General features: G+C 36.4%; 1 protein-coding gene across 19 annotated transcripts in view; it reads left to right on the top strand.

Annotated features, from left to right (window-relative positions):
- CHD9 (chromodomain helicase DNA binding protein 9) overlaps positions 1–27634 on the top strand; it is a 244413-nt gene that overhangs the window by 191492 nt on the left and 25287 nt on the right. For all 19 annotated transcript variants that reach the window (XM_082366599.1, XM_082366596.1, XM_082366598.1 and 16 more), the window contains 10 exons: positions 241–437; positions 903–1102; positions 5207–5366; positions 5808–5897; positions 17879–17982; positions 18489–18606; positions 19256–19313; positions 22944–22986; positions 24122–24341; positions 27015–27217. In XM_082366599.1, coding sequence (XP_082222725.1) covers positions 241–437; positions 903–1102; positions 5207–5366; positions 5808–5897; positions 17879–17982; positions 18489–18606; positions 19256–19313; positions 22944–22986; positions 24122–24341; positions 27015–27217 — 1393 coding nt within the window. The remainder of the gene's footprint in view (positions 1–240; positions 438–902; positions 1103–5206; positions 5367–5807; positions 5898–17878; positions 17983–18488; positions 18607–19255; positions 19314–22943; positions 22987–24121; positions 24342–27014; positions 27218–27634) is intronic.

Below are 27634 nucleotides of genomic sequence, written 5' to 3'. Positions count from 1 at the left end.
AATTTTTTTTTATCCTATGATTGTAATGTCATGAAATTATGACAAATGGTAATAAGGATTTTAAAGGAATATAAAAATTTTATGTTGATTTGGTAGGTGAGTGGAATTGTTAGTAATTTCTTTGTTCTGGCTTTTTAAAATTGTTTTATTGTTTGTACAGTTTGAAAGGTAAAAATGTAAAATATTGTTATAAGCAAAATAATAAAAGGACCTTCAAGTAATAGCTGTTAAATTTTACAGAACAGCTTGGTTATTGACACTCCAAGAATTAGGAAACAAACAAGACCCTTCAGTGCCACAAAAGATGAATTGGCTGAATTATCTGAAGCTGAAAGTGAAGGAGATGAAAAGCCCAAACTCCGGAGACCCTGTGAGCGTTCGAATGGCTATGGAAGAACTGAATGCTTTAGAGTAGAGAAAAATCTGCTAGTTTATGGGTAAAATACTATTTTTAATGTTTACTGTTAGTAGTCTGGTATACAAATTTACGGGAAACATATACTATATTCTAATACACTTTTTTTATCTTGTTAGAATCAATAAAATGTATTTTTTAAGTACCATGCATTTATATATTTAACATATACTTAATAGCAGTTGATGAGATATCTTTAAATTTTAATATTATATATGTATTGCTAATATCAAACTCCTTGTTGTTCTCAGATTTGCATATTCAGTAACACAAAATGGATAATATTGTTATCCATTAGTCAATAAAATATACTAGAAATTACTATACCATGACTCTGCAGTTTATTCTGTGGGGGAAAAAACTTTAATAGGTAAATCCTATCAGTGACAAAGTGTGTTTTTTGCAGGTTTCAGGCCTTTTATCCATGAGTTATGTTTCCTCTAGAATTTCACCCAGTATTAATATAAATATACCTTTTTTTAACTAGGTGGGGCCGATGGAGAGAGATTTTGTCTCATGGCCGTTTTAAAAGGCAGCTAAATGAGCACGATGTGGAAATAATTTGCCGAGCCCTCTTAGCTTATTGCCTTGTTCACTACCGAGGAGATGAGAAAATTAAAGGCTTCATATGGGATCTCATTACTCCAACTGAAGATGGGCAGACAAGAGAGCTACAAAATCATCTAGGTAAGAACATTCTTTTATTTCCTTTTTAAATTTAGTTTTAGTTATGTAAGTAGCACTTCACATAGTACCCTATAAAATACTGAAGCATTTCAGATAATGGTAAAGAACCCTTAAGCTTCACTCTCAATTCAAGTTCCAAGTTGGAAAAGACCAGTGTTATCAGTTTGGTTGGGTTTTATATACTGTTATCAAACATGTATTTGTTTACAAGTTGTTGACCCAATAGTATGTCTTAGAGATCAGCCCATCTGTATTCATGTAGATCTATTTTATTTTTTAAACTCCTGCTTAGTAGTGCATAGTATGGATATTTCTTAATTCATTTAGCATCTCCTTTGATGATGGGCGTTTAGGATGTTTCCAATTTTAGGTAATTGAGAAACAGGTTTTAGTGAAGATCCTTGTACGTTCCTCCTTGTGCACAGGAATAAATCTTCTACTAAAGTAAATACCAAGAAATGGAATTGTTGAGGTACAGCATATATACCTCCTTAGGACCTAAAATGTGGTCTGTGTGTTAACAGCATCAGCATCTCCCAGGAGCTTCTTAGAAATGCAGAATCTTAGCCCTCAGACTTACCGCATCAGAATCTACATTTTAACAAGTTCCTCAGCAATTAGTGTGTATATTAAAATTTGGAACACTGTGGTATATACATTTAAAATTGTTATAACTATTTTAATTTGCTGTCAAACGTGGCTGTGTCAATTTATAGTCCCATCAGAGGTATATACAAGTAACATTTGCTCCATAACCCTACGAACATTCTTTTTTGCGTAAAATAATTGCATTTTCTATAAAGGTAAAAAGATTACTATGCCCTTAAATTGGTTTTACAATTTTATTCTGTTTAATCAACAAATATCTGTTAAAGTGCCTGTTCTGCGCTTCTTGTGCAAAGTACTGGGAAGATGAGAAGGAACAACCCAGACAAGATCCCTGAGCTCGTGAACCTTACATTCTGGTCAGGCAGACAGACATAGTAAGAAAGCAGATAAATTACCTAAATAATTATAGATTATGATGAGTACTGTGAAGTAAATAAACTAAGTACTGAGATTGAGAAGAACAGAAAGCACCCAGTTTAGGGTGGTCACTGGAGGTCTATCTTAATAGGAGGCAATGAAATTATTAATGTGAAGAGCTGATTTCTGGTCAAGATAAAAGATTCACACAAATATAATTTCACTCTTCCTTGAAACCCAACTTATATGTCAATAAAGGGAAAAAAATTCAAGGTATTAAGCTTTATAAATTGTACAGGTATAAATTTTAGTTTCTTTAACAGATAAATAGTGGAAGGGGAGGAAATGGGGGGGGTATCTATAAACCATTGGTTCACAACCAGACATGATCTTGTGCCCCAATCTTGCTCCCACCCTGGGTTGTCACAGGTTTGAGCATGTTAATGGCATCTAGTTTGTAGAGGCCACAAGAGCACAGACTGCCCCTACAGTGAAAAACTGTGCAGCTCAAAATAGCAATAGTGCCAAGATTGAAAACCCTGCTATAACCTGAAAGAGGTTTATGAGTCCTCAGCCAGTTGCAGTGTGTGGGCCTTATTTGGATCCTGATTGAAACAAACAGCCCAGGAGAAATTTGTCTATTATCTTTATTAGGTAATTGTAAATTTGAATACTAAATATTAAGTAAGTGTTATTGCATTTCTTAGGGCTGGTGATGGTATTGTCGTTTTTTGTTTTGTTTTTAAGGAAGCCTTATATTTTACATATGTTAAAAGATACTCAGACATTTATTAATGAAGTGGTGGTTGTCTTCGATTTATTTCAAAATAGTGTTGGAGGTTGGGGAACAAACAGGATATAGATGAAGCCAAATTGGCTATGAATTGATAATTAATGAAGTTGGATGATAAGATCTGGTGATCCATCATATTATTCCATCTATTTTTGTGTATGCTTAATTCCATAATTTAAAAATAAATAAGGATAAACCCTTAAAAGTAGAGAGAATGGAAAAAGAATTTTGGAACCTAGAAGCATTAGATTAGTGATGACTAACTTAAACAACCAGAGAGAGCTGAATCTTAGGTCAACAGTAGGAAAGGGCAACAACCAACTGATTTGCTTCATAGATTATCTAAAAGTTTCAGGAGTTTGTGACATCCGTGACCTCTGAAAGTGGGTATAAAGGACAGGGCTTTGATTAAAAGTTGTTTAAAAGGGGGATCAGATACCTAAATACTCTTTTCAACTCCATGTAGCCATGGTGAAGACCAACTGAATGTTTATTCTCTGGAGAAGATAAAATAGAGAATGTCTGCATTTCATTGGTATTTGCAACATGGAGCTACTAAATGGCTGTTAAATGAATATGTATACTGGACAGTGTCATACTCAAGGAAGAAAACTAAGGAATCGTCCTTGGTGAATCTGACCAGGCCAAAACCTAAAGATAATGACAGGAAAAAGCCAGCCAGATTACCCTTCAAAGAGTCAACAGTCAGCTCCACTCATTCAGCCTGCCTATCAACTTTTCTGTCATTCTTAAATATGAGCAAATAACCAAGGGTATCAGGCATCTGAGGAACGTCTCCAACATGAGAGAGAGACTAAAAACAAACCACTAAAATGAACTTGTAGGAAACAAAGACTATGAAAGGAGAAGACAACTGTTTAAAAAATATCATTAATATCTGCAAAGATACTTCAGATATACTATGATTTTGATAAAAGACTGAAGTACTGTAGAAACATTCAAGGCACAGACCTCTTAAAAATTACAAATTAACATGTAAAAATTAACATGCAGTTACATGAAAAAGTAAATAGGATTAAATGATGAATCTGAGGAAATTATGGTAGGGAGAAATTTAAAAATATAAAACATCTCCATATTTTATTAGGAAAATTTCAATATGTGTATTTTTAAATATGCACTGTTTAGTTTCCAAACCAACAAGGGTCAGGAGGACTAGAATACAGAGCATTATTAACATAGACCAAAATGCAATTTAAGATGGAAGCATTAATTGAGATTAAAAAGGGATACTACATAATAAAAAAGACTAATCCATAAAAGAAGATACAACAAATATGAACTTGTATGCACTGAACAAAATAGTATCAAAATATAAAGGCCAAAACCACCAGAATCCTAAGGAAAAATGGGACAAACCTACATAGTGCTTCTATTTACCATTGTGATGAAACTCCTGGCTGGTAGAATATGGCAGGGAAAAGATATGAGACAAGAATTGAAAGGAAGAATCACAACTGTATTATTTGTAATTGTGAAAACTTGTAAGTGAAACAACTCCAGCATCGTTGAAGAATAATAAGCAGGTGATATAGTCATAGAATAGATTTTTACACAGCAGTTAAAATGGATGAATTAGAGCCTCCATGAATCAGCAAGTATTTATAAATCTCAGAAAAAAATTAAAAATAATAAATAAGTTACAGAATTGCATGTATAATGTAATGAAAGCTTAAATACTGAATATTTCTCCAACACACAAGTATAAACGTGTATGAAATGAAAATCAAATTCAGGGTAGTGACTATCTCTGGGAAGGAAGGAGTGAATTGGACTTTATGTATTATTTCCTTTAATAAAAAACTGACCAAATATGGAATATGTTAAGAGTGGGAATCTGTTTTTTATTTTTGACGTATTTCACAACAAAAATGTCAAAGAAATCAAATGAATTTAGCTCTCTTAAACAGGAACCCCACAAAACCTAATCCATGTTATTAGTAACAATCAGTTTTGAAAATCAAGAGACCACAACTTGTGTTTTTGTAACTAAGGAAGCAAAAAGTAAAGCAGAGGGAAAGGTTTGATCTTTCAGTTTTTACATTTGGAAAAAAATGTTTTGCAACATAGAGGTAATCAGAATGATTAATTAGAGTTATGAAATTGGGTGGTTGGCGGAAATTGTGTTAATATGTGTGTGGTGTCACGTGGACTTATCTTGTGATTGAGTTTATATTGTTACCATTAATATTTCAAAGATCTCTGTATAGCCTACACAGACCTCTGAAAGTCTCCAGAAATTTCTTCCATTGAAAAAAATGTTTCAAATTGAACGTCTTTATACAAATTATCCCTGATTTCATTTGTCCTTCTCATTTTAACAGGCCTGTCAGCCCCTGTACCCAGAGGTCGAAAAGGGAAGAAAGTAAAGACTCAAACAAGCTCATTTGATATACAAAAAGCAGAATGGCTTCGAAAATACAATCCTGAGCAGCTACTTCAGGATGAAGGCTACAAAAAACATATAAAACACCACTGTAATAAGTAGGTAGTAGGGTATTTTTAACACAACCCATTAAAAGTTTACTTCTGAATTTATTAACAATCTTAAAGCATGCTGATTTTGAGTACAGAGACAGTGTGGTCTAGGACCAATCCTAATCTTATTCTTACCAGGGTATCCTTCAGCAAATTATGGTACCTCTTGTGTCACTTTTCATCAGCAGAGAGAGAAAAAAAACTGGCCTCCAAGTGATCTCATTATATCTTACTTGGATATTAAATAATGATGATTGTAAAGATTTTGAAGAAACCTATTTTATATATATGATAGTAATGAGGTTTATTTAATCAGAAGTTATTATTATTATTTCATTATAAAAATTTTTATACAAATTCTTTTCTAATTTTAACCCCATGGGTGAATTTTCTTTAATGATTAATGTCTTTGTGTCTTTCGATTTTCTTTTTCCGCCTCATTTTTAGAGTCTTGCTTCGTGTAAGAATGCTGTATTATCTAAAGCAAGAAGTCATTGGAAATGAGTGTCAGAAAGTGTTTGACGGAGTTGATGCAAGGTAAATTAAATAGCATGTTTATTTTTCAGCAACATAATGAGGCAAAAGTTAAATGACCAGAAAATTGTATATTAAGTGAATCTTCAGTGAAATTCACAGGAAGAAAAATCTACCAAACTTAGAGTAACCCTTGCCATTTTGTTGCCTTTTGTCTATTAATCTCATCATTGGCTCTGTCACTGAAAGTTATCATAAGAATAATAACATCAGCATTAGTAATAGCTTCCTGCTACCAAATCTAAAACTTAACCTTCCTCCCTCTTACTGCAGTGACTGACTTTTACGTCCTCATATGATCCATCCAGCACCTTAGTCTCTCAGTTCCTTGACCTTTATCTGCAATCGTCTTCTTTCCTCTCCACCACAGCCACACACACACACAATCATATACTTAATCTTACTATCACCAGTAACAGCATTACCTCTTCAATCTGCATTTCAGCTGTCACTTATTTCCTTCAGACTCACTTAACTTGGGTACTTTTCACTCTAATTCTCTAATTTCATCACGATGTCCCCCATCTTATCCATCTCCACCTTCATGCCCCACTTTCCTCATTATAAACCTGCATTCTGTAGTCCAGCACTGTACTCACTAACTGAGATTCTTTGCCTGCTTTCCCCTCTGTTCTACATTCGTGGCACAACCCCAACTCATGTTAAACCGAAAAATCGTTTTACCCCTTGCCTATACCTAAGCAGTTGAACATGGCTGGAGAAAATCACACAAACCCTGCCGAATAACTAACTTCAAATTTATGAGCATTGATCTCAAGCGAAATTAAACACAAGTAAGCTGTTTAACCACCATGACTAGGTAGTTCACTTACCTACTCTTAAAGAGGACCATTCCATACCTCTCTCCTCAAGCCATCTTCCTGTCCCACCAGCATCACCCTCCAATAATGACTTTGCTATATATTTCACAGAGAAAACAGAAACAATCAGACAAGAGCTACCTTCAGTTCTACTTGTCGTATGTGTCCCCCTATTTATTCCTTCCCTTGGGATGCAGTAGAAATCCTCCTCCTAAGAGCAACCCTTATGCTTGGAACTTGTTTCTTACCTTTTAAGGATTTTACGCCTGTAATCGCCTGTCTTTACCAAATCATTTTCCCCCTCTTTACTGAATCATTCTCTTGGCATATATACATTCCTTAATATCATGTATCGTACATACGTCCTACTACTCCATTTCTCCGCTCCCCTTCATGAAAATAAAGAGTTGTCTGTGTTGACAGTCTCTACTTCTTTACCTTGCATCTTCTCTTCAATCTATTCCAATTAATCTTTCATCTCCACTCTCCCGCTGAAATGATTTTTAATCAGGCCACTAATAACCTACCATGTGATCAGTCTCTAAACTTATTCTACTTCTCCCTTCTTGAAGTGATGTCTTCGGTAGGCATCCTTGCTGCTACACCCACCTGGTTGTCCTTTTTTCCACATTGGTCTTTCCTTTCCATTTTCCTTTGCTAGCTCTTATTCCTCTAATAGATCTCTACATGTTGGATTGACCAAGAGGTGTGTCCTCAGCTTTCTTTCTTATCTGTACTTTCCCTTTCAGTAAACTCATGCACCCTCATCATATTAAATATGATCTATACACAGATGACAGTCAGATTTACATATTCATCCCAGACGTTTCCCCTCAGCTCTAAGCTCTGAGTTAGCTGCCTCTAAACATTTCCACTTGAAAAATCGAATTAACAGCTCAAACTTCCTGTGTATCTCCCAAATCTGTCTCCTATTCTTTCCTCCCCACCTTCCCACATACAAGCCTTCTCCATCCTACTAAATGTACCACCCAGTTGCTCTGGTATCATTCTTGATTCTCCTCTTCCCCTCAAACCCTACAGGAAGACTTGCTAGCTTGACAAAGTATATGCCAAACCTGAGCACTTTTCACTCTCTCCTCTGCTAACTCCCTGGTCCAAGCCACCATTATCTCGTGTTTAGACTTTTTCAGTGGCCTCCTAAGTGAGTCTGTTTGCCTCTTCTTTTTCAAGAGTTGTTGGGTATTCTTTTGGCTGCACCACACAGCATACAAGATCTTAGTTCCTAGATGAGGGATCGAACCCGGGCCCCCTGCGGTGGAAGAACAGAGTCCTAACCACTACTGGACCACCAGGGAATTCCCATCTTTGCCTTTTATTTTGCCTCTCTACAGTCGGACCTTCACACAGCAGCCAGGGTGATCTTTCTAAAGCAAAAATCAGGCCAAGGCACTTCTTTTTTTTTAATTTATTTATTTATTTTATTTATGGCTGTGTTGGGTCTTCGTTTCTCTGCGAGGGCTTTCTGTAGTTGTGGCAAGCAGGGGCCACTCTTCATCACAGTGCGCGGGCCTCTCACTATCGCAGCCTCTCTTGTTGCGGAGCACAGGCTCCAGACGCGCAGGCTCAGTAATTGTGGCTCACGGGCCCAGTTGCTCCGTGGCATGTGGGATCTTCCCAGACCAGGGCTCGAACCCATGTCCCCTGCATTGGCAGGCAGATTCTCAACCACTGCGCCACCAGGGAAGCCCCAAGGCACTTCTTAAAACCTTCCAGTTGCTTCTCATTTCTCTTAGAATAAAGCCCAATCCTACAGTGCCCTACATAACTCTGGGACCTCTTCCTCCATTCTGTTCCTCATCCACAATGTTCCTCCAACATGTCAGGCTCATTCTGTGCTGTTCCCCCTAGTACAAATATTCTTTCCCCTAATCTTCCACAGAACTACCCCTTCATATCATGCAGGTCTCAGCTTAAGTTTCACCTCTTCAGATAGGCCTTCCCTGGCCACCCTAGCTAAAGCAGCCCACCAGTCACCCACTATTACTTAACCTTATTTTATCTCATTCATGTTGCCTACTAGTATTAAAAATTATATTTATTTTTAAATTGTATTTCCCCTATCATTACAATTTAAGCTGGTTGAAGGTGAAGTATGCTATCTGTCTTATTGATCACTGTGTTCCCAGCCCCTAGAATCTGGGAAATAGTAACACCCAGTAAATATTTGGTGACTAATTGGCTCCTCTTTTTCCTTGGTCTGACTGCATTCAATCGCCTCGTGATTTCCCAGGAACTGTGATCTATGAATTATCCTCTTTCATTATTCTTTCCCTTTCTGGCTTCTCATTTGGATTTTAAAATATTTACATCTCGCTCAACACACACACACACACACACACACACGCACATGCGCGCACACACACACACACACACACACACCACTTTTGCACCCAGTTCTCCTCAGACTACCATATTATTAATCTCCTTGGTTTCACAGCCAAACATTTTTTAAAGAAGTATCTGTATTTGCTGTCCTCTTTTTCTTTTCTCCCATTGACTGTACATTCCACTACAATTCAGCTGCTACCCCCTCACTCCACCACCTACTTTAAGAAGTTCTTCACCCATATTCTCACTGCTAAATTTGATGAATATATCATAGTGTTTATCTTATTTACCTTTATTGACCACTTCCGTATTATTAAAATGTGTCTGTGATACCATTCTCCTGTAGATTTTCTTTTTAGCATTCTGCTTGCCACTTTTCATTTTCAGGCTTCTCTTCCACCTGTCTCTTAAATGTGTTCATGTAGGCCCTCTCGTCACTTACTCTTGGGTGTTCACATCTTTTCTGCAGCATCAACTTATATTTCCATACTGATGACTTCCGAACCTAATTCTAGCTCACATCTCTCTTCTGAACTTTAGATCTGCATTTGTCAAATATGCCATGGTTACTGATGCCTCCAGGCCTTTGCATTCTTGCAGGAACATTCTCTTTCCCGTTTTCTTTCATTTTCCCTCTCTTACTGCTCAGCCAACATCAACTCAGCTTCCCTGTCCTTTCATGTCTGGGTAAAGCACATACCCAGAGTGCCCTGTCACAGCACTCATCATAGGTATTGAAGAGGTTTTGCAGATACCTCTTCAAAAGGGCAAGGATATGTCTGTCTTATTATTGCCATTGTTGGCACATTGTGAATACTGTGAATATTTAAATCAAAATGAATATTTAAATCAAAATAGATTTAAAATCTATCGTGAATGGATGATCTAGCCTGGGGAAGTTTAGAGGCTTTATGCAAAAGATAGCACATGAACTGAATCTCTAAAAGCAGAAATCAACAATAGGAGTACATGCACCTTATTGTATTCCTTTCCCTAGCAGTTAAGGAACACTTAACATGCATATGGCACATTTAAACCGTGAGGTTGAGCTCTTTGGTGGGACTAATGGCGGACTCTGGGAGAGCTTACGCCAATGAGTACTTCGCAGAACTCCTGCTGCCAGTGTCTTTGTCCCCACGGTGAACCACAGCCAGCCCCCACCTCTGCAGGAGACCATCCAACACTAGCAGGAAGATGAATCGCTCCCCCAGCTTGTCCCTGTAATTATAGTTATAGCAATATTAGTTCACAGTTATCAAGTGCTTTCTATGTGCCAAGGACTCATGTAAGAGCCATGTGGCTGACAGGGTCTTGGTGCTCCGGCCGGGTGTCAGGGTCTTGGTGCTCCCGCTGGGTGTCAGGCCTGAGGCTCGTAGGTGGGAGAGCCGAGTTCAGGACATTGGTCCACCAGAGACCTCCCGGCCCCACGTAATATCAAATGGCAAAAGCTCTCCCAGAGATCTGCATCTCAATGCTAAGACCCAGCTTCACTCAACGACCAGCAAGGTAAAGTGCTGGACACCCCATGCCAAACAACTAGCAAGACAGGAAAACAACCCCACCCATTAGCAGAGAGGCTGCCTAAAATCATAATAAGTTCACAGACACCCCAAAACACACCACCGGTCGCGGTCCTGCCCACCAGAAAGACAAGATCCAGCCTCATGCACCAGAACACAGGCACCAGTCCCCTCCACCAGGAAGCCTACACAACCCACTGAACAAACCTTACTCACTGGGGGCAGACAACAAAAACAATGGGAACTACAAACCTGCAGCCTGCAAAAAGGAGACCCCAAACGCGGTAAGTTAAGCAACATGAGAAGACAGAGAAATAAACAGCACATGAAGGAGCAAAGTAAAAACACACCAGACCAAACAAATGAAGAGGAAATAGGCAGTCTACCTAAAAAAGAATTCAGAGTAATGATAGTAAAGATGATCCAAAGTCTTAGAAATAGAATGGAGAAAATACAAGAAACGTTTAACAAGGACCTAGAGGAACTAAAGAGCAAACGAACAATGATGAACAACACAATAAATGAAATTTAAAATTCTCTAGAAGGAATCAGTAGCAGAAAAAATGAGTCAAAAGAACGGATAAGTGACCTGGAAGATAAAATAGTGGAAATAACTACCACAGAGCAGAATAAAGAATAAAGAATGAAAAGAATTGAGGACAGTCTCAGAGACCTCTGGGACAACATTAAATGTACCAACATTCGAACTATAGGGGTCCCAGAAGAAGAAGAGAAAAAGAAAGGGACTGAGAAAAAATTTGAAGAGATTATACTTGAAAGCTTCCCTAATATGGGAAAGGATATAGTCAAACAGGTCCAGGAAGCGCAGAGTCCCATACAGGATAAATCCAAGGAGAAACTCACCAAGACACATATTAATCAAACTATCAAAAATTAAATACAAAGAAAAAAATATTAAAGGCAGCAAGTGAAAAGCAACAAATAACATACAAGGGAATCCCCATAAGGTTAACAGCTGATTTCTCAGCAGAAACTCTGCGAGCAAGAAGGGTATGTCAGGACATATTTAAAGTGATGAAAGGGAAAAACCTGCAACCAAAATTACTCTACCCAGCAAGGATCTCATTCAGATTTGACGGAGAAATTAAAACATTTACAGACAAGCGAAAGCTAAGAGAATTCACCATCACCAAACCAGCTTTACAACAAATGCTAAAGGAACTTCTCTAGGCAGGAAACACAAGAGAAGGAAAAGACCTACAATAACGAACCCAAACAACTAAGAAAATGGTAATAGGAACATATATATCGATAATTTCCTTAAATGTAAGTGGATTAAATGTTCCAACCAAAAGACATAGACTGGCTGAATGAATACAAACACAAGACCCGTATATATGCTATCTACAAGAGACCCACTTCAGACCTAGGGACACATACAGACTGAAAGTGAGGGGATGGAAAAAGATTCCATGCAAATGGAAATCAGAAGAAAGCTGGAGTAGCAATTCTCATATCAAGACAAAGTAGACTTTAAAATAAAGACTAGTACAAGAGACAAAGAAGGACACTACATAATGATCAAGGGATCAATCCAAGAAGAAGATACAACAGTTGTAAATATTTATACACCCAACATAGAAGCACCTCAATACACAAGGCAAATGCTAACCACCATAAAAGGGGGAATCGACAGTAACACAATAATAGTAGGGGACTTTAACAGCCCACTTTCACCAATGGACAGATCATCCAAAATGAAAATAAAAAGGAAACACAAGCTTTAAATGGCACATCAGACAAGATGGACTTAATTGATATTTATAGGACCTTCCATGCAAAAACAACAGAATACACTTTCTTCTTAAGTACTCATGGAACATTCTCTAGGATAGACCATATCTTGGGTCACAAATCAAGCCTTGGCAAATTTAAGAAAATTGAAATCGTATCAAGTATCTTTTCCAACCACAACTCTGTAAGACTTGATATTGATTACAGGAAAAAAATCTGTAAAAAATACAAACACATGGAGGCTAAACTATATGATACTAAATAACCAAGAGATCATTGAAGAAATCAAAGAGGAAATTAAAAAATACCTAGAAACAAATGACAATGAAAACATGACGACCCAAAACCTATGGGATGCAGCAAAAGCAGTTCTAAGGGGGAAATTTATAGCAATACAATCCTATGTCAAGAAACAAGAAACATCTCAAATAAACAACCAAACCTTACACCTAAAGCAATTAGAGAAAGAAGAACAAAAACCCCAAAGTTTGCAGAAGGAAAGAAATCATAAAGATCAGATCAGAAATAAATGAAAAAGAAGTGAAGGAGGGTTTCCCTGGTGGCACAGTGGTTGAGAATCTGCCTGCCAATGCAGGGGACACGGGTTCGAGCCCTGGTCTGGGAAGATCCCACATGCCGCGGAGCAACTAGGCCCGTGAGCCACAACTACTGAGCCTGCGCATCTGGAGCCTGTGCTCCGCAACAAGAGAGGCCGCGATAGAGGCCCGCGCATCGTGATGAAGAGTGGCCCCCACTTGCCGCAACTAGAGAAAGCCCTCGCACAGAAACGAAGACCCAACACAGCCAAAAACTAAAAAAAAATTTAAAAATCAATTAATTAATTTAAAAAAATCTTTAGAAAAAAAAGAAGTGAAGGAAACAATAGCAAAGATTAATAAAAGTAAAAGCTATTTCTTTGAGAAGATAAACAAAATTGATAAACCATTAGACAGACTCATCAAGAAAAAAAGGGAGAAGACTCAATAGGATTAGAAATGAAAACAGAGACCTAACAACTGACACTGCAGAAATATAAAGGATCATGAGAGATTACTACAAGCAACTATATGCCAATAAAATGGACAACCTGGAAGAAATGGACAAATTCTTAGAAAAGCACAACCTTCTGAGATTGAACCAGGAAGAAATAGAAAATATAAACAGACCCATCACAAACACTGAAATTGAAACTGTGATTAAAAATCTTCCAACAAACAAACGCCCAGGACCTGGTGGCTTCACAGGTGAATTCTATCAAACATTTAGAGAAGAGCTAACACCTATCCTTCTTAAACTCTTTAAAAATATAGCAGAGGGAGGAACACTCCCAAACTCATTCTACGAGGCCATCATCACCCTGATACCACAAGGTGGTATCACAAAGAAAGAAAGGTATCACAAAGAAAGAAAACTACAGGCCAATATCACTGATGAACATAGATGCCAAAATCTCAAAACAATGCTAGCAAACAGAATCCAGCAGCACATTAAAAAGATCATACACCCTGATCAAGTGGGGTTTATCCAAGGAATGGAAGGATTCTTCAATATACGCAAATCAATCAATGGGATAAACCATATTAACATATTGAAGGAGAAAAACCATATGATCATCTCAATAGATGCAGAAAAAGCTTTCAACAAAATTCAACACCCATTTATGATAAAAAGCCTCCAGAAAGTAGGCATAGAGGGAACTTACCTCAACATAATAAAGGCCATATGTGACAAACCTACAACCAACATCCTTCTGAATGGGGAAAAACTGAAACCATTTCCACTAAGATCAGGAACAAGACAAGGTTGCCCACTCTCACCACTTATTCAACATAGTTTTGGAAGTTTTAGCCAAAGCAATCAGAGAAGAAAAATAAGAGGAATCCAAATTGGAAAAGAAGAAGTAAACTGTCACTTTGCAGATGATATGAAACTATACATAGAGAATCTTAAAGATGCTACCGGAAAACTACTAGAGCTAATCAATGAATTTGGTAAAGTAGCAGGATACAATATTTAATGCACAGAAATCTCTTGCATTCCTACACACTAATGATGAAAAATCTGAAAGAGAAATTAAGGAAACACTCCCATTTACCATGGCAACAAAAAGAATAAAATAACCTCGGAATAAACCTACCTAAGGAGACAAAAAACCTGTATGCAGACAACTATAAGACACTGATGAAAGAAATTAAAGATGATACATATAGATGGAGAGATATATACCAAGTTCCTGGATTGGAAGAATCAACATTATGAAAATGACTGTACTATCCAAAGCAATCTACAGAGTCAATGCACTCCCTATCAAACTACCAATGGCATTTTTCACAGAACTAGAACAAAAAATTTCACAATTTGTATGGAAACAAAAAGACCACGAATAGCCAAAGCAATCTTGAGAAAGAAAACGGAGCTGGAGGAATCAGGCTCCCTGACTTCAGACTATACTACAAAGCTACAGTAATCAAAACAGTATGGCGCTGGCACAAAAACAGAAATACAGATCAGTGGAACAGGAGAGAAAGCCCCGAGATAAACCCACACACATATGGTCACCTTATCTTTGATAAAGGAGGCAAGAATATACAATGGAGAAGAGACAGCCTCTTCAATAAGTGGTAGTGGGAAAACTGGACAGCTACATGTAAAAGAATGACATTATGACACTCCCTAACACCACACAGAAAAATAAACTCAAAATGTATGAAAGACCTAAATGTAAGGCCAGACACTATCAAACTCTTAGAGGAAAACATAGGCAGAACACTCTGTGACATAAATCACAGCAAGATCTCTTTTGACCCACGTCCTAGAGAAAGGGAAATAAAAGCAAAAATAAACAAATGGGACCTACTGAAACTTAAAAGTTTTGCACAACAAAGGAAACTATAAACAAGACGAAAAGACAACCCTCAGAATGGGAGAAAATATTTGCAAACAAAGCAACTGACAAAGGATTAATCTCCAAAATATACAAGCAGCTCATGCAGCTCAATATCAAAAAAACAAACAGCCCAATCCAAAAATGGGCAGAAGACCTAAATAGACATTTCTCCAAAGAAGATATACAGATTGCCAACAGACACATGAAAGGATGCTCAGCATCACTAATCATTAGAGAAATGCAAATCAAAGCTATAATGAGGTATCACCTCACACGGGTCAGAATGGCCATCATCAAAAAATCTACAGACAATAAATGCTGGAGAGGGTGTGGAGAAAAGGGAACCCTCTTGCACTGTTGGTGAGAATGTAAATTGATACAGCCACTATGGAGAACAGTATGGAGGTTCCTTACAAAACTAAAACTAGAACTACCATACGACCCAGCAATCCCACTACTGGGCATATACCCTGAGAAAACCATCATTCAAAAAGAGTCATGTACCACAGTGTTCATTACAGCTCTATTTACAATAGCCAGGACATGGAAGCAACTTAAGTGTCCATCGACAGATGAATGGAGAAAGAAGATGTGGCACATATATACAATGGAATATTAGTCGGCCATAAAAAGAAACGAAATTGAGTTATTTGTAGTGAGGTGGATGGACCCAGAGTCTGTCATACAGAGTGAAGTAAGTCAGAAATAGAAAAACAAATACTGTACGCTAACACATATATGTGGAATCTAAAAAAGAAAAACAATGGTTCTGAAGAACCTAGGGGCAGGACAGGAATAAAGACGCAGATGTAGAGAAAGGACTTGAGGACACAGGGAGGGGGAGGGTAAGCTGGGACGAAGTGAGAGAGTGGCGGGGACATATATACACTACCAAATGTAAAATAGATAGCTAGTGGGAAGCAGCCACATAGCACAGGGAGATCAGCTCGGTGCTTTGTGTCTAACTACAGGCGTGGGATAATGGAGGGTGGGAGGGAGATACAAGACGGAGGAGATATGGGGATATGTGTATATGTATAGCTGATTCACTTTGTTATACAGCAGAAACTAACACACCATTGTAAAGCAATTATACTCCAATAAAGATGTTAAAATAAATTTTTTTTAAAAAAACCCATGAGATATATATTTAGTGCCTTTTACTCTCTAAAAACAGGAAAAACCTTCCACCTCAGATGACAGTCACAATATTTTGAGCTTTAGAGTGCTACCTGATGATTGGTAAGAGGAAGCACAGTATCTGACCCACTTTATTTTTCCCCCTTTGGCATCCTGTCTCCGGTGTTCTTTCCTCTTTCTTTTGTCTTTCTGTGCTTCTGCTTTGTTTAATCCTGACCAGGAATGCAATAAAAAATAAATATCTTCTTTAACTATATTTTTCCTCATCTCATTTTCAACTTTTGCCATATCACCGGAAAATCTCTCTTCCTCTTTCTCTCTTTCTGCACTAAACTAAAAAATATTGTGATTGTGACGCTTCTGTTTTTAAGCAAAATAAGATATAATGAGGTGTGCATTTAGAGTGTTGAAAAATTTCTTTTTGTCTCCTGGCAAAACACTTATGAAAAATAAAAAGTAATTTTTTAATCCATTTTTTATGTTTTATTATAAAACTTAAAACTATTTTTAATTGTCAATATCTTTTATTTCAACTATATTAGTGGTTAGCTGTTGGGTTCTTGTGGACTAGCCCAGGAACATATTGACCATTTATCAGTTTATATCTGTATGAAAATTTATTTTGCATTCCCAAAGACAGCCAACTTACAGATGAACTTTTGCCACACAACTTAGTTATAAGTAGGAAATGCTCCATTTCTTCACACCTATAGGCCTTTCTTAATTAATTTATAAAATTTATGGTGCCGTACTGAAGAGATGAAATTCTAGTTAATATAATTTGGGTTAAGTTTTTTATTATATCTCTGATTCTTTGAAAATTGATAATACATTAATGTCATAGGGAAAATCTCAAGTAGAATATTTGATTCCCTCAGGTAATTTACCCTATCCAATCTCTTTGACTGTTGAATACAATTTAAGAATGACGTGTATTTATATCAAAATTAATGATACTTATTTGCTAATCCTTGTCAAACATTATTAACTCTTTGCTAGGCTTCCTTTACTGGTAAGCAGTGCTTAATTTTTCAGTGTGACTTTCCTAGCAATAGCGGTCTAAAAGAGACATAACTTGTTTTACAGCCTAGAGCCTTTCATTTGCTTTTTTAGCGCCTCAGTCTCCTCTTATACAAAGTGAAATTTTTGACCCAGATGATTTTTGCCAAGTTGTTTGCTGACATAAGACTCTACTTTTTGATAGAACCTTTTGTCTGTATCTGAAGGAAATTAGTGGAAAGAATATGATTCCTTAAGAATAAAGTAAACCTGTTGAAACTTATTTCTTCTGTTTGTTTAAGAATATTAATTAATTTTATGGTACCTTTGTTGTTACTGTGCAGTTTTATAATTTTAATACGTGATAATTGTGGAAAATTTTTTTAAATGGAATAAAATTGTATCCTATTTTTCTTAAAAACCACAATGCTTTTTAGAAGCTATGTAAAATTTTGCCCCCTCTTAGACTTGTTTATGGTAACTCATAAAGTCATATCATGATTTTTTTTTAAGTGACATTGATGTTTGGGTCCCAGAACCAGACCACTCAGAAGTTCCTGCTGAATGGTGGGATTTTGATGCTGATAAGTCACTCCTTATTGGAGTTTTTAAACATGGTAAGTGAGAAGTAAGATAGGTAGAGTCTTCATCTACGCATAGTGTAATTCAGCTACTTCTCAATTTATTGATTTCCACTTACAGCTTTATTCCAGTAACACCCATATTATTATATACATCATATAAAGCATACACTCCCAAACTATGTTTGTCAGTCACTACATTTCCTCATGAATGGGTGGCATATGTGAACTGCTTCTCTTGGACGTAAGTCTCACATAACGTCCCCTCTCAGGAAGAGTTTTTATGTGAAATATGTTATGTGTGGTCAGTTTTTCCTCTTTTCCTTTTAACTGATATATTTAATCTAGATTTTTAAATATACATATTGCCAGACCATGTAATGTTTGTGATAATTTCTAGAAAACATGTTTAACCTATATCATTTTAATATATGGTCCCTTCAGTCCAGAACTATCACTCATCATAAATGTGAGGAATGCTTATATTTATATATTTTTCTTCTTTTTATCCTTTTTACTTTCATAATTGGTCATCCCTCTAGGTTATGAAAAATATAACACTATCCGAGCAGACCCGGCATTATGCTTCTTGGAAAGAGTGGGAAAACCTGATGAGAAAGCGGTTGCTGCAGAACAGAGGGCAAATGATTATATGGATGGGTATGTGGATTTCAGAGTCATGAATTCTCCATATAGCTCTATCAACATCAGCATATTCTATGTCGGTGATGTTTCTCTTTAAATAATGTAGTAGTACGAGAATTGGAGTTTACAATTCAAAAGAGCCAATGATACTCTAATAAGTTAGCACTTGTCCAACAGAGTGCAATGAAGGAAGAGACCGGACCTTCCCCACACCCATTCTTTTGATGAGTCCTTCATTTTTCCATTCTTAATAGTCATGGCAATTAAGACTATAAAATTTTAGGGACCTAAGAGGGAAGAAGAAAGCTAATAAGCATGTTACAACTGAAGAGAAATCCGATGTTGTTCATTATACCTATTATGAGGCCTTTATTATCTTTCTTTTCTTACCAAAAGAGAAAAGTAAGAGACTATGTTAAGGTTAATACCACATTTATAAGTGAACTTGGGAGTTAGAGTAAATTAGAACTAGCTTTCTTCTGACTTGCCATGTAAATAGCCTTCACGCTATTAGGCCTGGGCTCCTCTGGCTGAAGAACAGAGACTGCAGTCGGACCATTAAAACATACGAAGAAATCCTTCCAACAATACCCCATTTGTTTGTCCTGCCATGGGAAATTTGAAGTTCAGTACAATAATCATAGCATTTGTTGGTATTTAACAGGGATGTGGAAGATCCAGAATACAAACCTGCCCCAGCTATCTTTAAAGATGATATAGAGGTATGCTTTGGATCATGTTTTTAAATCCTCAAATCTAGTTATCCATGTTTTCTTTTGCTTGCTATTTCTCTTGTATGTTTTTCCTTCATACGTTTTCATTATGCATCATTTCTTAGAAATTAGCTAAGTTAGTGACCAACTTAGGTTGCCAGACATCACAGATAACCATTCAGAATTTGCTTGATCTCCTCTTCTAGACCAGCTGGAGGCTGGTTTGGACATATGGATGAAATGGGGATTGCCAACATGCTACACTGCTAGGAACCAAAGAAACACAGTGTTCAGGGGCAAAATCTCAAAGCAGAATAAGAGCTAGATACTAAAGGTACACAGCAACAGATAAAGTGATCTGAAGTAGAGGGTGGAGCCCAGAGGAACTCTGAACTGCTAAAGCATAGTTCTAAGTGTTCTATTTATAGAAAGTCAAAAGGAAGAAAATGAGTTGGTTGAAAGTACAGAATATAATCTGTTGAGTTGGGAAAATGATGTTAAAAGAGGAGAAGAATTTCTATAACATTTGTGAGACTATATAGTAAAGACTAGACAATGCTGTGGCTGTCAGGTAGAGTTTGTTGGTCTTGGTTGCCAAGGGAATTGGATATTGATGCCTATATGAGGAAGAAAGATGAGGCTTAGGCCAGTGTGTAGCAGTGAGAATGAAATCCAGTAAAGTCAGAACCCTTAAAGGGTAGTACTTTCTGCCAAACAGCACAGGGAAACAAGTAAATTTATCTCAGCATGGTTTCTGGGTAGGGAGAAAATTGTTTCCCCTGAGAATTCATAGCCATAAGCCTGCCTTCTCTTGAGTTTATGGTTTGATTTCTTTTACTTAATCTGCATGGTCCAGGAACTCTCAAGGCAAAAATGTAATATGAAAAGAGATCCCATGCTGGTAATACCCTTGAGGTACTTGGTAAAAACAAACAAAGAAAAAGAACAGTTAGAAGAAACGACTTCAATCTAGATTACACTTCAGTCTTGAAGATAAAACCCTCCATAAAATGAGGTCAAAATCCAAAAATTTTTAATTTATGAGGAGCAATTTACCATGAGTGAATGTTAGCAATACAACAAAGAACAAGATTAGATCTTTAAGAATTTCTGTTAATATATCTCCTGAAATAGAAAATAAAATTTTAAATGATTAAAGACATTAAAGAAAGAACTAGGAAAAAAAGAAAGACAAAATAAGATTTTAAATGACGAGGGACATATGAAAGAGAATTATATGTAACTTTAGAGGTGAAAAATACTGTCGTTGAAATTTAAAACTCAACAAATAAGTTAAACATCCTGCTGGAGAGGCAGATTAGACACAGCTCATGAGAGAAGAAATTATTTAGAAAATAGAGGACGTTATCCATAATGTAGCATGATGAATCAGTTTGAGCCAATCAGGAGAGAAAAACCACATAGTAATTTGAACTGGGAAAGTTTAATGTAAAGAGTTATTGACTATAATAGGGGGGTTGAAATACTGAGAGATTGACTATAAAGAAGTGACAAGAACTCGAAAGAATATAGGAATAGCCACTACTCCTAAGGCTGTGAGATACAGCACCCAAGGAAGGGTCCTGTCCCCACCAGGGCTGAGGTTGTGACCTTTTGGGGAGGGTATGACCACAGCTCACTAGATGGAAGAAAAGTTTTTGTGCTGCCACACCTGAGCAACTTGCTGGAAATCCACCCTCTAGGGTTGCCAAGCTTTTCTTGGGGAGATGTCTCACCGGAGGCATTCCACTACAAAACCACCCAGCGGGAGGTTGTTCAGGAGAAGCTGCCGGCCAAGCAGTGCTAAAGAAACTGCCTGAACTGCAGGAGCTGGGCACTGAGGAAGCTGCATGTGCTGTAGGAGCTGAGCAGTGGAGGAGCTCACGGGAACCGGGAAGTAAAATGCCTTTCTTCTCCAGCTCCCACTACTGACAAAGCTTAATATCACATTGGCTGGCTAAGAAAAAATAAAGAGCCTAGATCCGTTTTTTTTTTTTCTTAGAGCTGGCAAAAGGTATGAGAGGCAGTAAATTTAGAGCTGAGAGGCAACAAACCGAAAACCAATACAATGGAGTATATAAAAAAACTTTTTAGATACGAAGAGTATAGCATGATAATGTCTGGTGTATGTCTAATAGGCGTTCCAGAGGGACAGACTAGAGAGCATAAGGGAGAAGCCCTATTTTAAGAGTTACCAACTGAGAATTCTTCAGACTTGATGAAATACACGAATCCTCAGATTCAAGAAGTAAAGTGAATCTTGCAGGGATAAATGAAACTAAATCCACTTCAAGAAACATCCTCGTGCAAGTACAGATACACCAAACAAAGAGAAGATTTTTTTAAAAACAACCAGAGGAAAAAGACCCACCTACAAAGGAATGATTATAATTCTAACTTTGGGCTTTCTAAAGCAAAAGTAGAAACTAGTAGTCATTGGAATAAAAACTTAGTTGGTAAGCTCCTTGACATAGGTCTTGGTGATGAGTTTTTTGAATCTGACACCAAAAACAAAAACACAAAAGCAAAAATAAACAAGTGTGACTACGTCAAACTAAAAAAGCTGCACAGCAAAGGAAATCATCAACAAAAGAAAAGGCAACCTACTCAATGTGAGAAAATATTTGCAAATCATACATCTGATAAGGGGCTAATATCCAAAATTTATAAAGAACTCATACAACTCAATAGCAAAAAAACCCAAACGATCTGATTAAAATATAGGCAGAAGATGTGAATAGACATTTTTTAAAAGAAGACATATAGATGGCCAACAGGTACATGAAAAGTCTCTCTACATCATTAATCATCAGGGAAATGTCAATCAAAACAACAGTGAGATATCACCTCACACTGGTTAGAATGACTATTATCAAAAAGACTAGAAATAACAAGTATTGGCTAGGATGTGGAGAAAAGTGAACCTTGTACATTGTTGGTGGGAATGTAAATTGGTGCAGCCACTGTGGAAAACAGTATGGAGGTTCCTCAAAAAATTAAAAATAGAACTGTCATATGATTCAGCAATCACGCTTATGGGTATTTATCCCAAAAAAATGAAAACACTAACTTGAAAAGATATATGCAGCCTGATCACATGTGGTTTGAAGCTTTATTTACAGTAGCCAAGATGTGGAAACAACTTAAGTGTCTGTCGATAGACAAATGGATAAAAAGAGATAGTGATATATATATATATATATACACATACATACACGTATATTCATATATATATGTGTGTGTATATATACACAATGGAATATTATTCAGTCTTTAAAAAGAATGAAATCTTGCCATTTGCAACAACATGGATGGACCTTGAGAGCATTGTACTAAGTAAAATAAGTCAGAGAAAGACAAATAAATACTGTGTGGTGTCTCTTATATGTGGAATCTAAAAAAAAAATTTTTTTAACTAAGTTGATAGATAAAGAGAACAGATTGTGGTTGCCAGAGGCTTGGGGTTAGAGGCAGGATGGAAATGGGTGAAATGTTTTTCGTTTGGGTTTTTTTAGTTTAAGTAACTTGAATTTTTAAAATTCTATTGCAAAGGAAAGTATTCTATTATAAAGAAAATCAATTCTCTTATTATATCTTGACCCAGTTTCCCTGTGACAAATTTCTGTTTTCTTTTAAAAGGATGATGTTTCCTCACCAGGAGATCTTGTTATAGCAGATGGGGGTAAATAACATTTATTTCTTTACTTAGTATTATTGTAAATTAACATTCCCATGATACCATGAGATCAGTAAACTAATACACTTCTATATGTCTCAAATGTATGTGAAATTTATTGAAGACAGTTGCAATCATTATAGAACATAGTTGATTGGAAATTTAACAATATTTTTAGTTGTAAATCTTTATGCAGTGACTCACTGAATTTTTATAGAATAGGAACTTTGATGATTTTGTGGCTTGATTATTACACTGGTACGTGACATTCACCATTAAACACACCATTAGTGCTAATTTAATAATCCGTTTCTTATTTGTTCATACACACATTGAGAAACATTCTTTTATCACTCAGTTTCTACAGGCTTTTCTGTATACGGTCTTGCTCCTACTTCCTTCTGATATCAAGATAGAAATGTACTGTCGCTAGAGTACATTCATTCCCAGCTGGTACCCAAGGGGAATAGTGCCTCACCTTCCTGTAATTCAACTAGGAATAAAGGAGTAGTTTTTCCTTAGCATGAATGATTACCACTTGATTATGGTATATATGATTATATTACACCACAGAAATAGAGAGTTAGATATTGCACTTTTATTAGGTGAATGAAAACTTAAAAGTTACAGCATTGTCATATTGAATTTTTTAAAATATATGTTCCTCCCTGATGACTTTTTACGTGTTTCATTCTAATTAAATTGAGATAAACTTAATACAGAAAGCTTTAATTAGAAGAGTTTATAGTGTTCAACTTCTCAATGGATTTCAGTTGGACTTTTAATTTATTTTAGTTACGGCATTGAGTATTTGCCTTCCAGTAAGATATATTAGACCTGGAAATGCAAGAGTTGTATTTTCTGTGCAAATGAAGTTCTCTTTAAATATATAACATTGTAGTTCTTTATTCCACCGTGACCTACTCTTTGAGCTTGCTCTTAAAGTTTGTTGTAATTTTTAGAGCTATAGTTAAAACTTTTTTGAGAGATTTGTTCCGTTTTTGTTTTTCACATAATCAGATTGGAAGAAAAAATTTTAAGTAGGGAAATTTTGCTGCTTTTGTGAGTTCATGACAGTATCTGTTTAGTTTTTGGTTTTTAGGTTTTTTTTTTTAATTGACATGAGTTTCTTTAAATGTAGATGGTCAACTGATGGAGGGTGATAAAATTTATTGGCCTACTCAGTCAGCTTTAACCACACGTTTGAGGCGTCTCATCACTGCATATCAGCGTACTAATAAAAACAGACAAATCCAGCAGATACAACCTGCTTTCTCAGTGCCTGCCAGTGTCATGCAGCCTCTTTATGAAGAAGCCACTCTTAATCCTAAAATGGCAGCCAAGATAGAAAGACAGCAGAGGTAAGACAATAGCACTAAATTTTTAATATATAGTATCTAAATATAGTGTCCATTCTGAAGTCTGTTAGGGTATGATTATCTCACGTCGTGAAAAACGTATGTAGGTAGAGAAGTTGGTCAAAGCAAAATGCTTTATGCATACATAACACATGTATATAAATATATGTACACACAAATATGGTTAAGCTAATACAGATTATTGCATTTTATAGTTATTAGTCCATACTTTATATTTAATCGTTCTTTTGTCATGTTTATGAACAGTGAGGTATGGGGAAAAATGAAGGTGCAAACTCAAGAATTAAATTATCAATGAAACGTATGTTTAAATTATATGAAATAAATTCCACTGTATCTTATTTTACATGATGACATTAATGAAATATAAGAATGTATGGAAGAGAAGTTCATCTATGCTTTTTACAGAGGATGAACCCTTAAAACTGCTGATGTCAAAGGGGAACAAATAGTAGTAGAACTTCTTGCAAGAGGCTTGTTAGGAAGACAGGCAAACTTCTCTCATCCCAAAAGCTTTAACTTCTTAAAAAGGATAGAATACATGGAAAAGAATAAGAAAGTTTAGCAATAACCTGGCCACCTTATTAAACCTGGATCTTTGGATTTTTTTCTGAACGATAAATCATTGTTCCTTTGTTTCATTTGCAGCACATTCATTGTAACCAGAATTTAGTTAGTCTGACACTTAAGATATTAGCTATCCTAGACGTAATCTTCAAATACTACTACCTATGTAAATTTACTGTTTCAGTTATCTGTCGTTGCGTAACAACCCACCCCAAAACATAGTGACGTAAAACAACATCAGTTTTTTGTTTGTCACGATTCTGTGGGTTGAACAGGTGGTTCTTCTGCTTCCCATGGTGTTGGCTGGAGTGAGGCGAGGGCTGGAAGGTCCATAGTGGCCTCACTCACATGGTTGGCGGTTGGTGCTGACTGCCAGCTGGGAGCTCAGATTCTAAGAGGGAGCATTCCAAGTGGCAAAGGCAGAAGCTGCTGATTTCTTAAGACCCAGCCTCTGCAGTTACAGTGTCACTTCTGCCACCTACTGTTGGTCAAAAAAATCACAGGGCCAACCAGGATTTAAGGGAAAGGGAAATAGGTTGCATCTCTCAAAGCGAACAGTGGCAAAGACTTTGTGACCATCTTTAATCTACCACATACATTTTCCCTCGCTTTAGCAGATCTGGATAATCTTCCTGAAGTACTAGTTTTATCATGATATTTCGTGGCTCTTTATTTAGTATAGGGATAAAGTCTAACTTCTTAATTAATTCGAGTCTCTTCAGTTTAGGCCTCAGCATGCATTACTAATTTTATTCTCTCCTATTCCCTCTTCCTGAATGCCCCACTTAGTCTTGACTCAGTACCCTACTTAAGTTGTTCCTATCACCCAGAATACCCTTCTTGCTACTCTTCAGTCCATACCTCACCCTACTACTCCTTCAGAGTTCAACACACATTCTATCTCCTCTATTAGTTTTTTTCTCAACCAGACTAGCTCACAGTATTCTCTCTGCTTTCTGCACTCATATAGCACTTATCTAAATAAAACTACTCATTTTCAAAATAATAAAAGATACTGTAATGACATTCATCTTTTCCTTTCCATGTCTTACCTTTCTAACTTGTAAATTCTTTGAAGGTAGGTGTCATATTTTTTTGGTGTCCTATGTAATCCTTGAATTTATCCTTTCTTTTCCATTCCTACTTTATCACTCAGGTACAAGGTTCATATGACTTGATTGGTTGGTTTCCCAGACTGACTATTTTTACATCATCATTAATCTTCTTAATGTATCATTATGATAAAAATGGCCTGTTAATGTTTTTCAAAGGTCTTTCTCATATGCTTTTTCTCATTACACAACAAACTTGTAATTGTTAACCAGGGAAAAGATTCTACTGTGTTTGGAGATCTATGGTGTGTGAGGATATTACCCTCTTAAAGTATCTTCAGGAACTTTCAACTGAATAGAGACTATTTTTAGCCAGACATTTAGTGTGTTTTATAAGCTGACCCCAAGCCTGTCTCCCTCTGTCCCCAATACGAGCCATCTCCTTTTCAATCTGGAATAGTCATCATCCCCTTAAAATTAGTAGATTACTTCTACTAATGAAAGTAGATTACTACTAAACAAAGTAGATTACTTCCTACTTTGCTTATTCTGTGCCCTCTTTCTAGTTCCCTCCCTTAATCTTAACCTTGTTCCATCTTAAATGCCACTTTGTGATGCCTTTCTTCATCACTCAAGTTTGAACAGTCCCTTCCATCTTTTGTGCTGTCCTAAATTTCATGGTTTCTATAATACATACAACTGTAAAATAGTACTTTATACTGTAAATATGTTTGAAATGTTTTATCTTTTTCCCAAAGGGAGGGTCATCATATCCTATACAGTCTTGTATCCCATGCATATTTTTTTGCACAGTAAGTATGCAAAAAACTATTATTAAGGAAAAGAAGCACGGTTGGATAGATGAGTCAGCTGGCATTTTAAAATCTATTTCTAAGGAAATAGCCCTGGATTTAATCCTTTAAAGTGTTAGGTACTTGAAATGGTTTTAAATTTTTATTATAGTCATTGTATTTTGCATTAATATTTATTTATTTCCATGAGAAATGTGACTTTTTCTTTAATCTATTCAAAATAGATGGACAAGAAGAGAAGAAGCTGACTTTTATAGAGTTGTATCTACATTTGGAGTGGTGTTTGATCCTGACAGAGGCCAATTTGATTGGACAAAATTTAGAGCTATGGCTAGGCTACATAAGAAAACTGATGATAGTTTGGAGAAATATTTGTATGCATTCATGTCTATGTGTCGGAGGGTTTGTCGTCTTCCTTCCAAAGACGGTATGTCTAAAATTTCTTTTTTTCCTCGTTTCAATCAAAGAAGCAAAATTAGTAAAATTCAGAAATTTCCAGCTATTTTATTTTAGTACTGTCTAATTCAACATTTCACCAGTTTTCCTGAATTGTAAATAAACTCTGCTCAAAGATCCTTTACTCCTTCTACTATTGAAATGAGATCTAAAGAGAATAAAGGTACACATTTAATTTTGAGAAAATAGTGTTTTTATTAGATTTAGATTTATGATTGTGGGAGGTGGAAGATAAAGGATAGCTTTTGGTAAACAGAACTAACTAACCTGTATTTTTAGTCCGTCTTATAGGAACTGTGCTTATAGGGCTTATTTACACAAATAATTTTGCAAGAAGTGAGGGCTCCACTCAAAAGACATTTTAAAGAGTTTTAGTAGGGAAAAAACA

The sequence above is a fragment of the Balaenoptera borealis genome (assembly GCF_965194805.1).
Source record: "Balaenoptera borealis genome assembly, chromosome: 19".
NCBI classification, from domain to species: Eukaryota; Metazoa; Chordata; class Mammalia; order Artiodactyla; family Balaenopteridae; genus Balaenoptera; species Balaenoptera borealis.
This window is presented reverse-complemented; position numbering and strand designations above follow the sequence as displayed.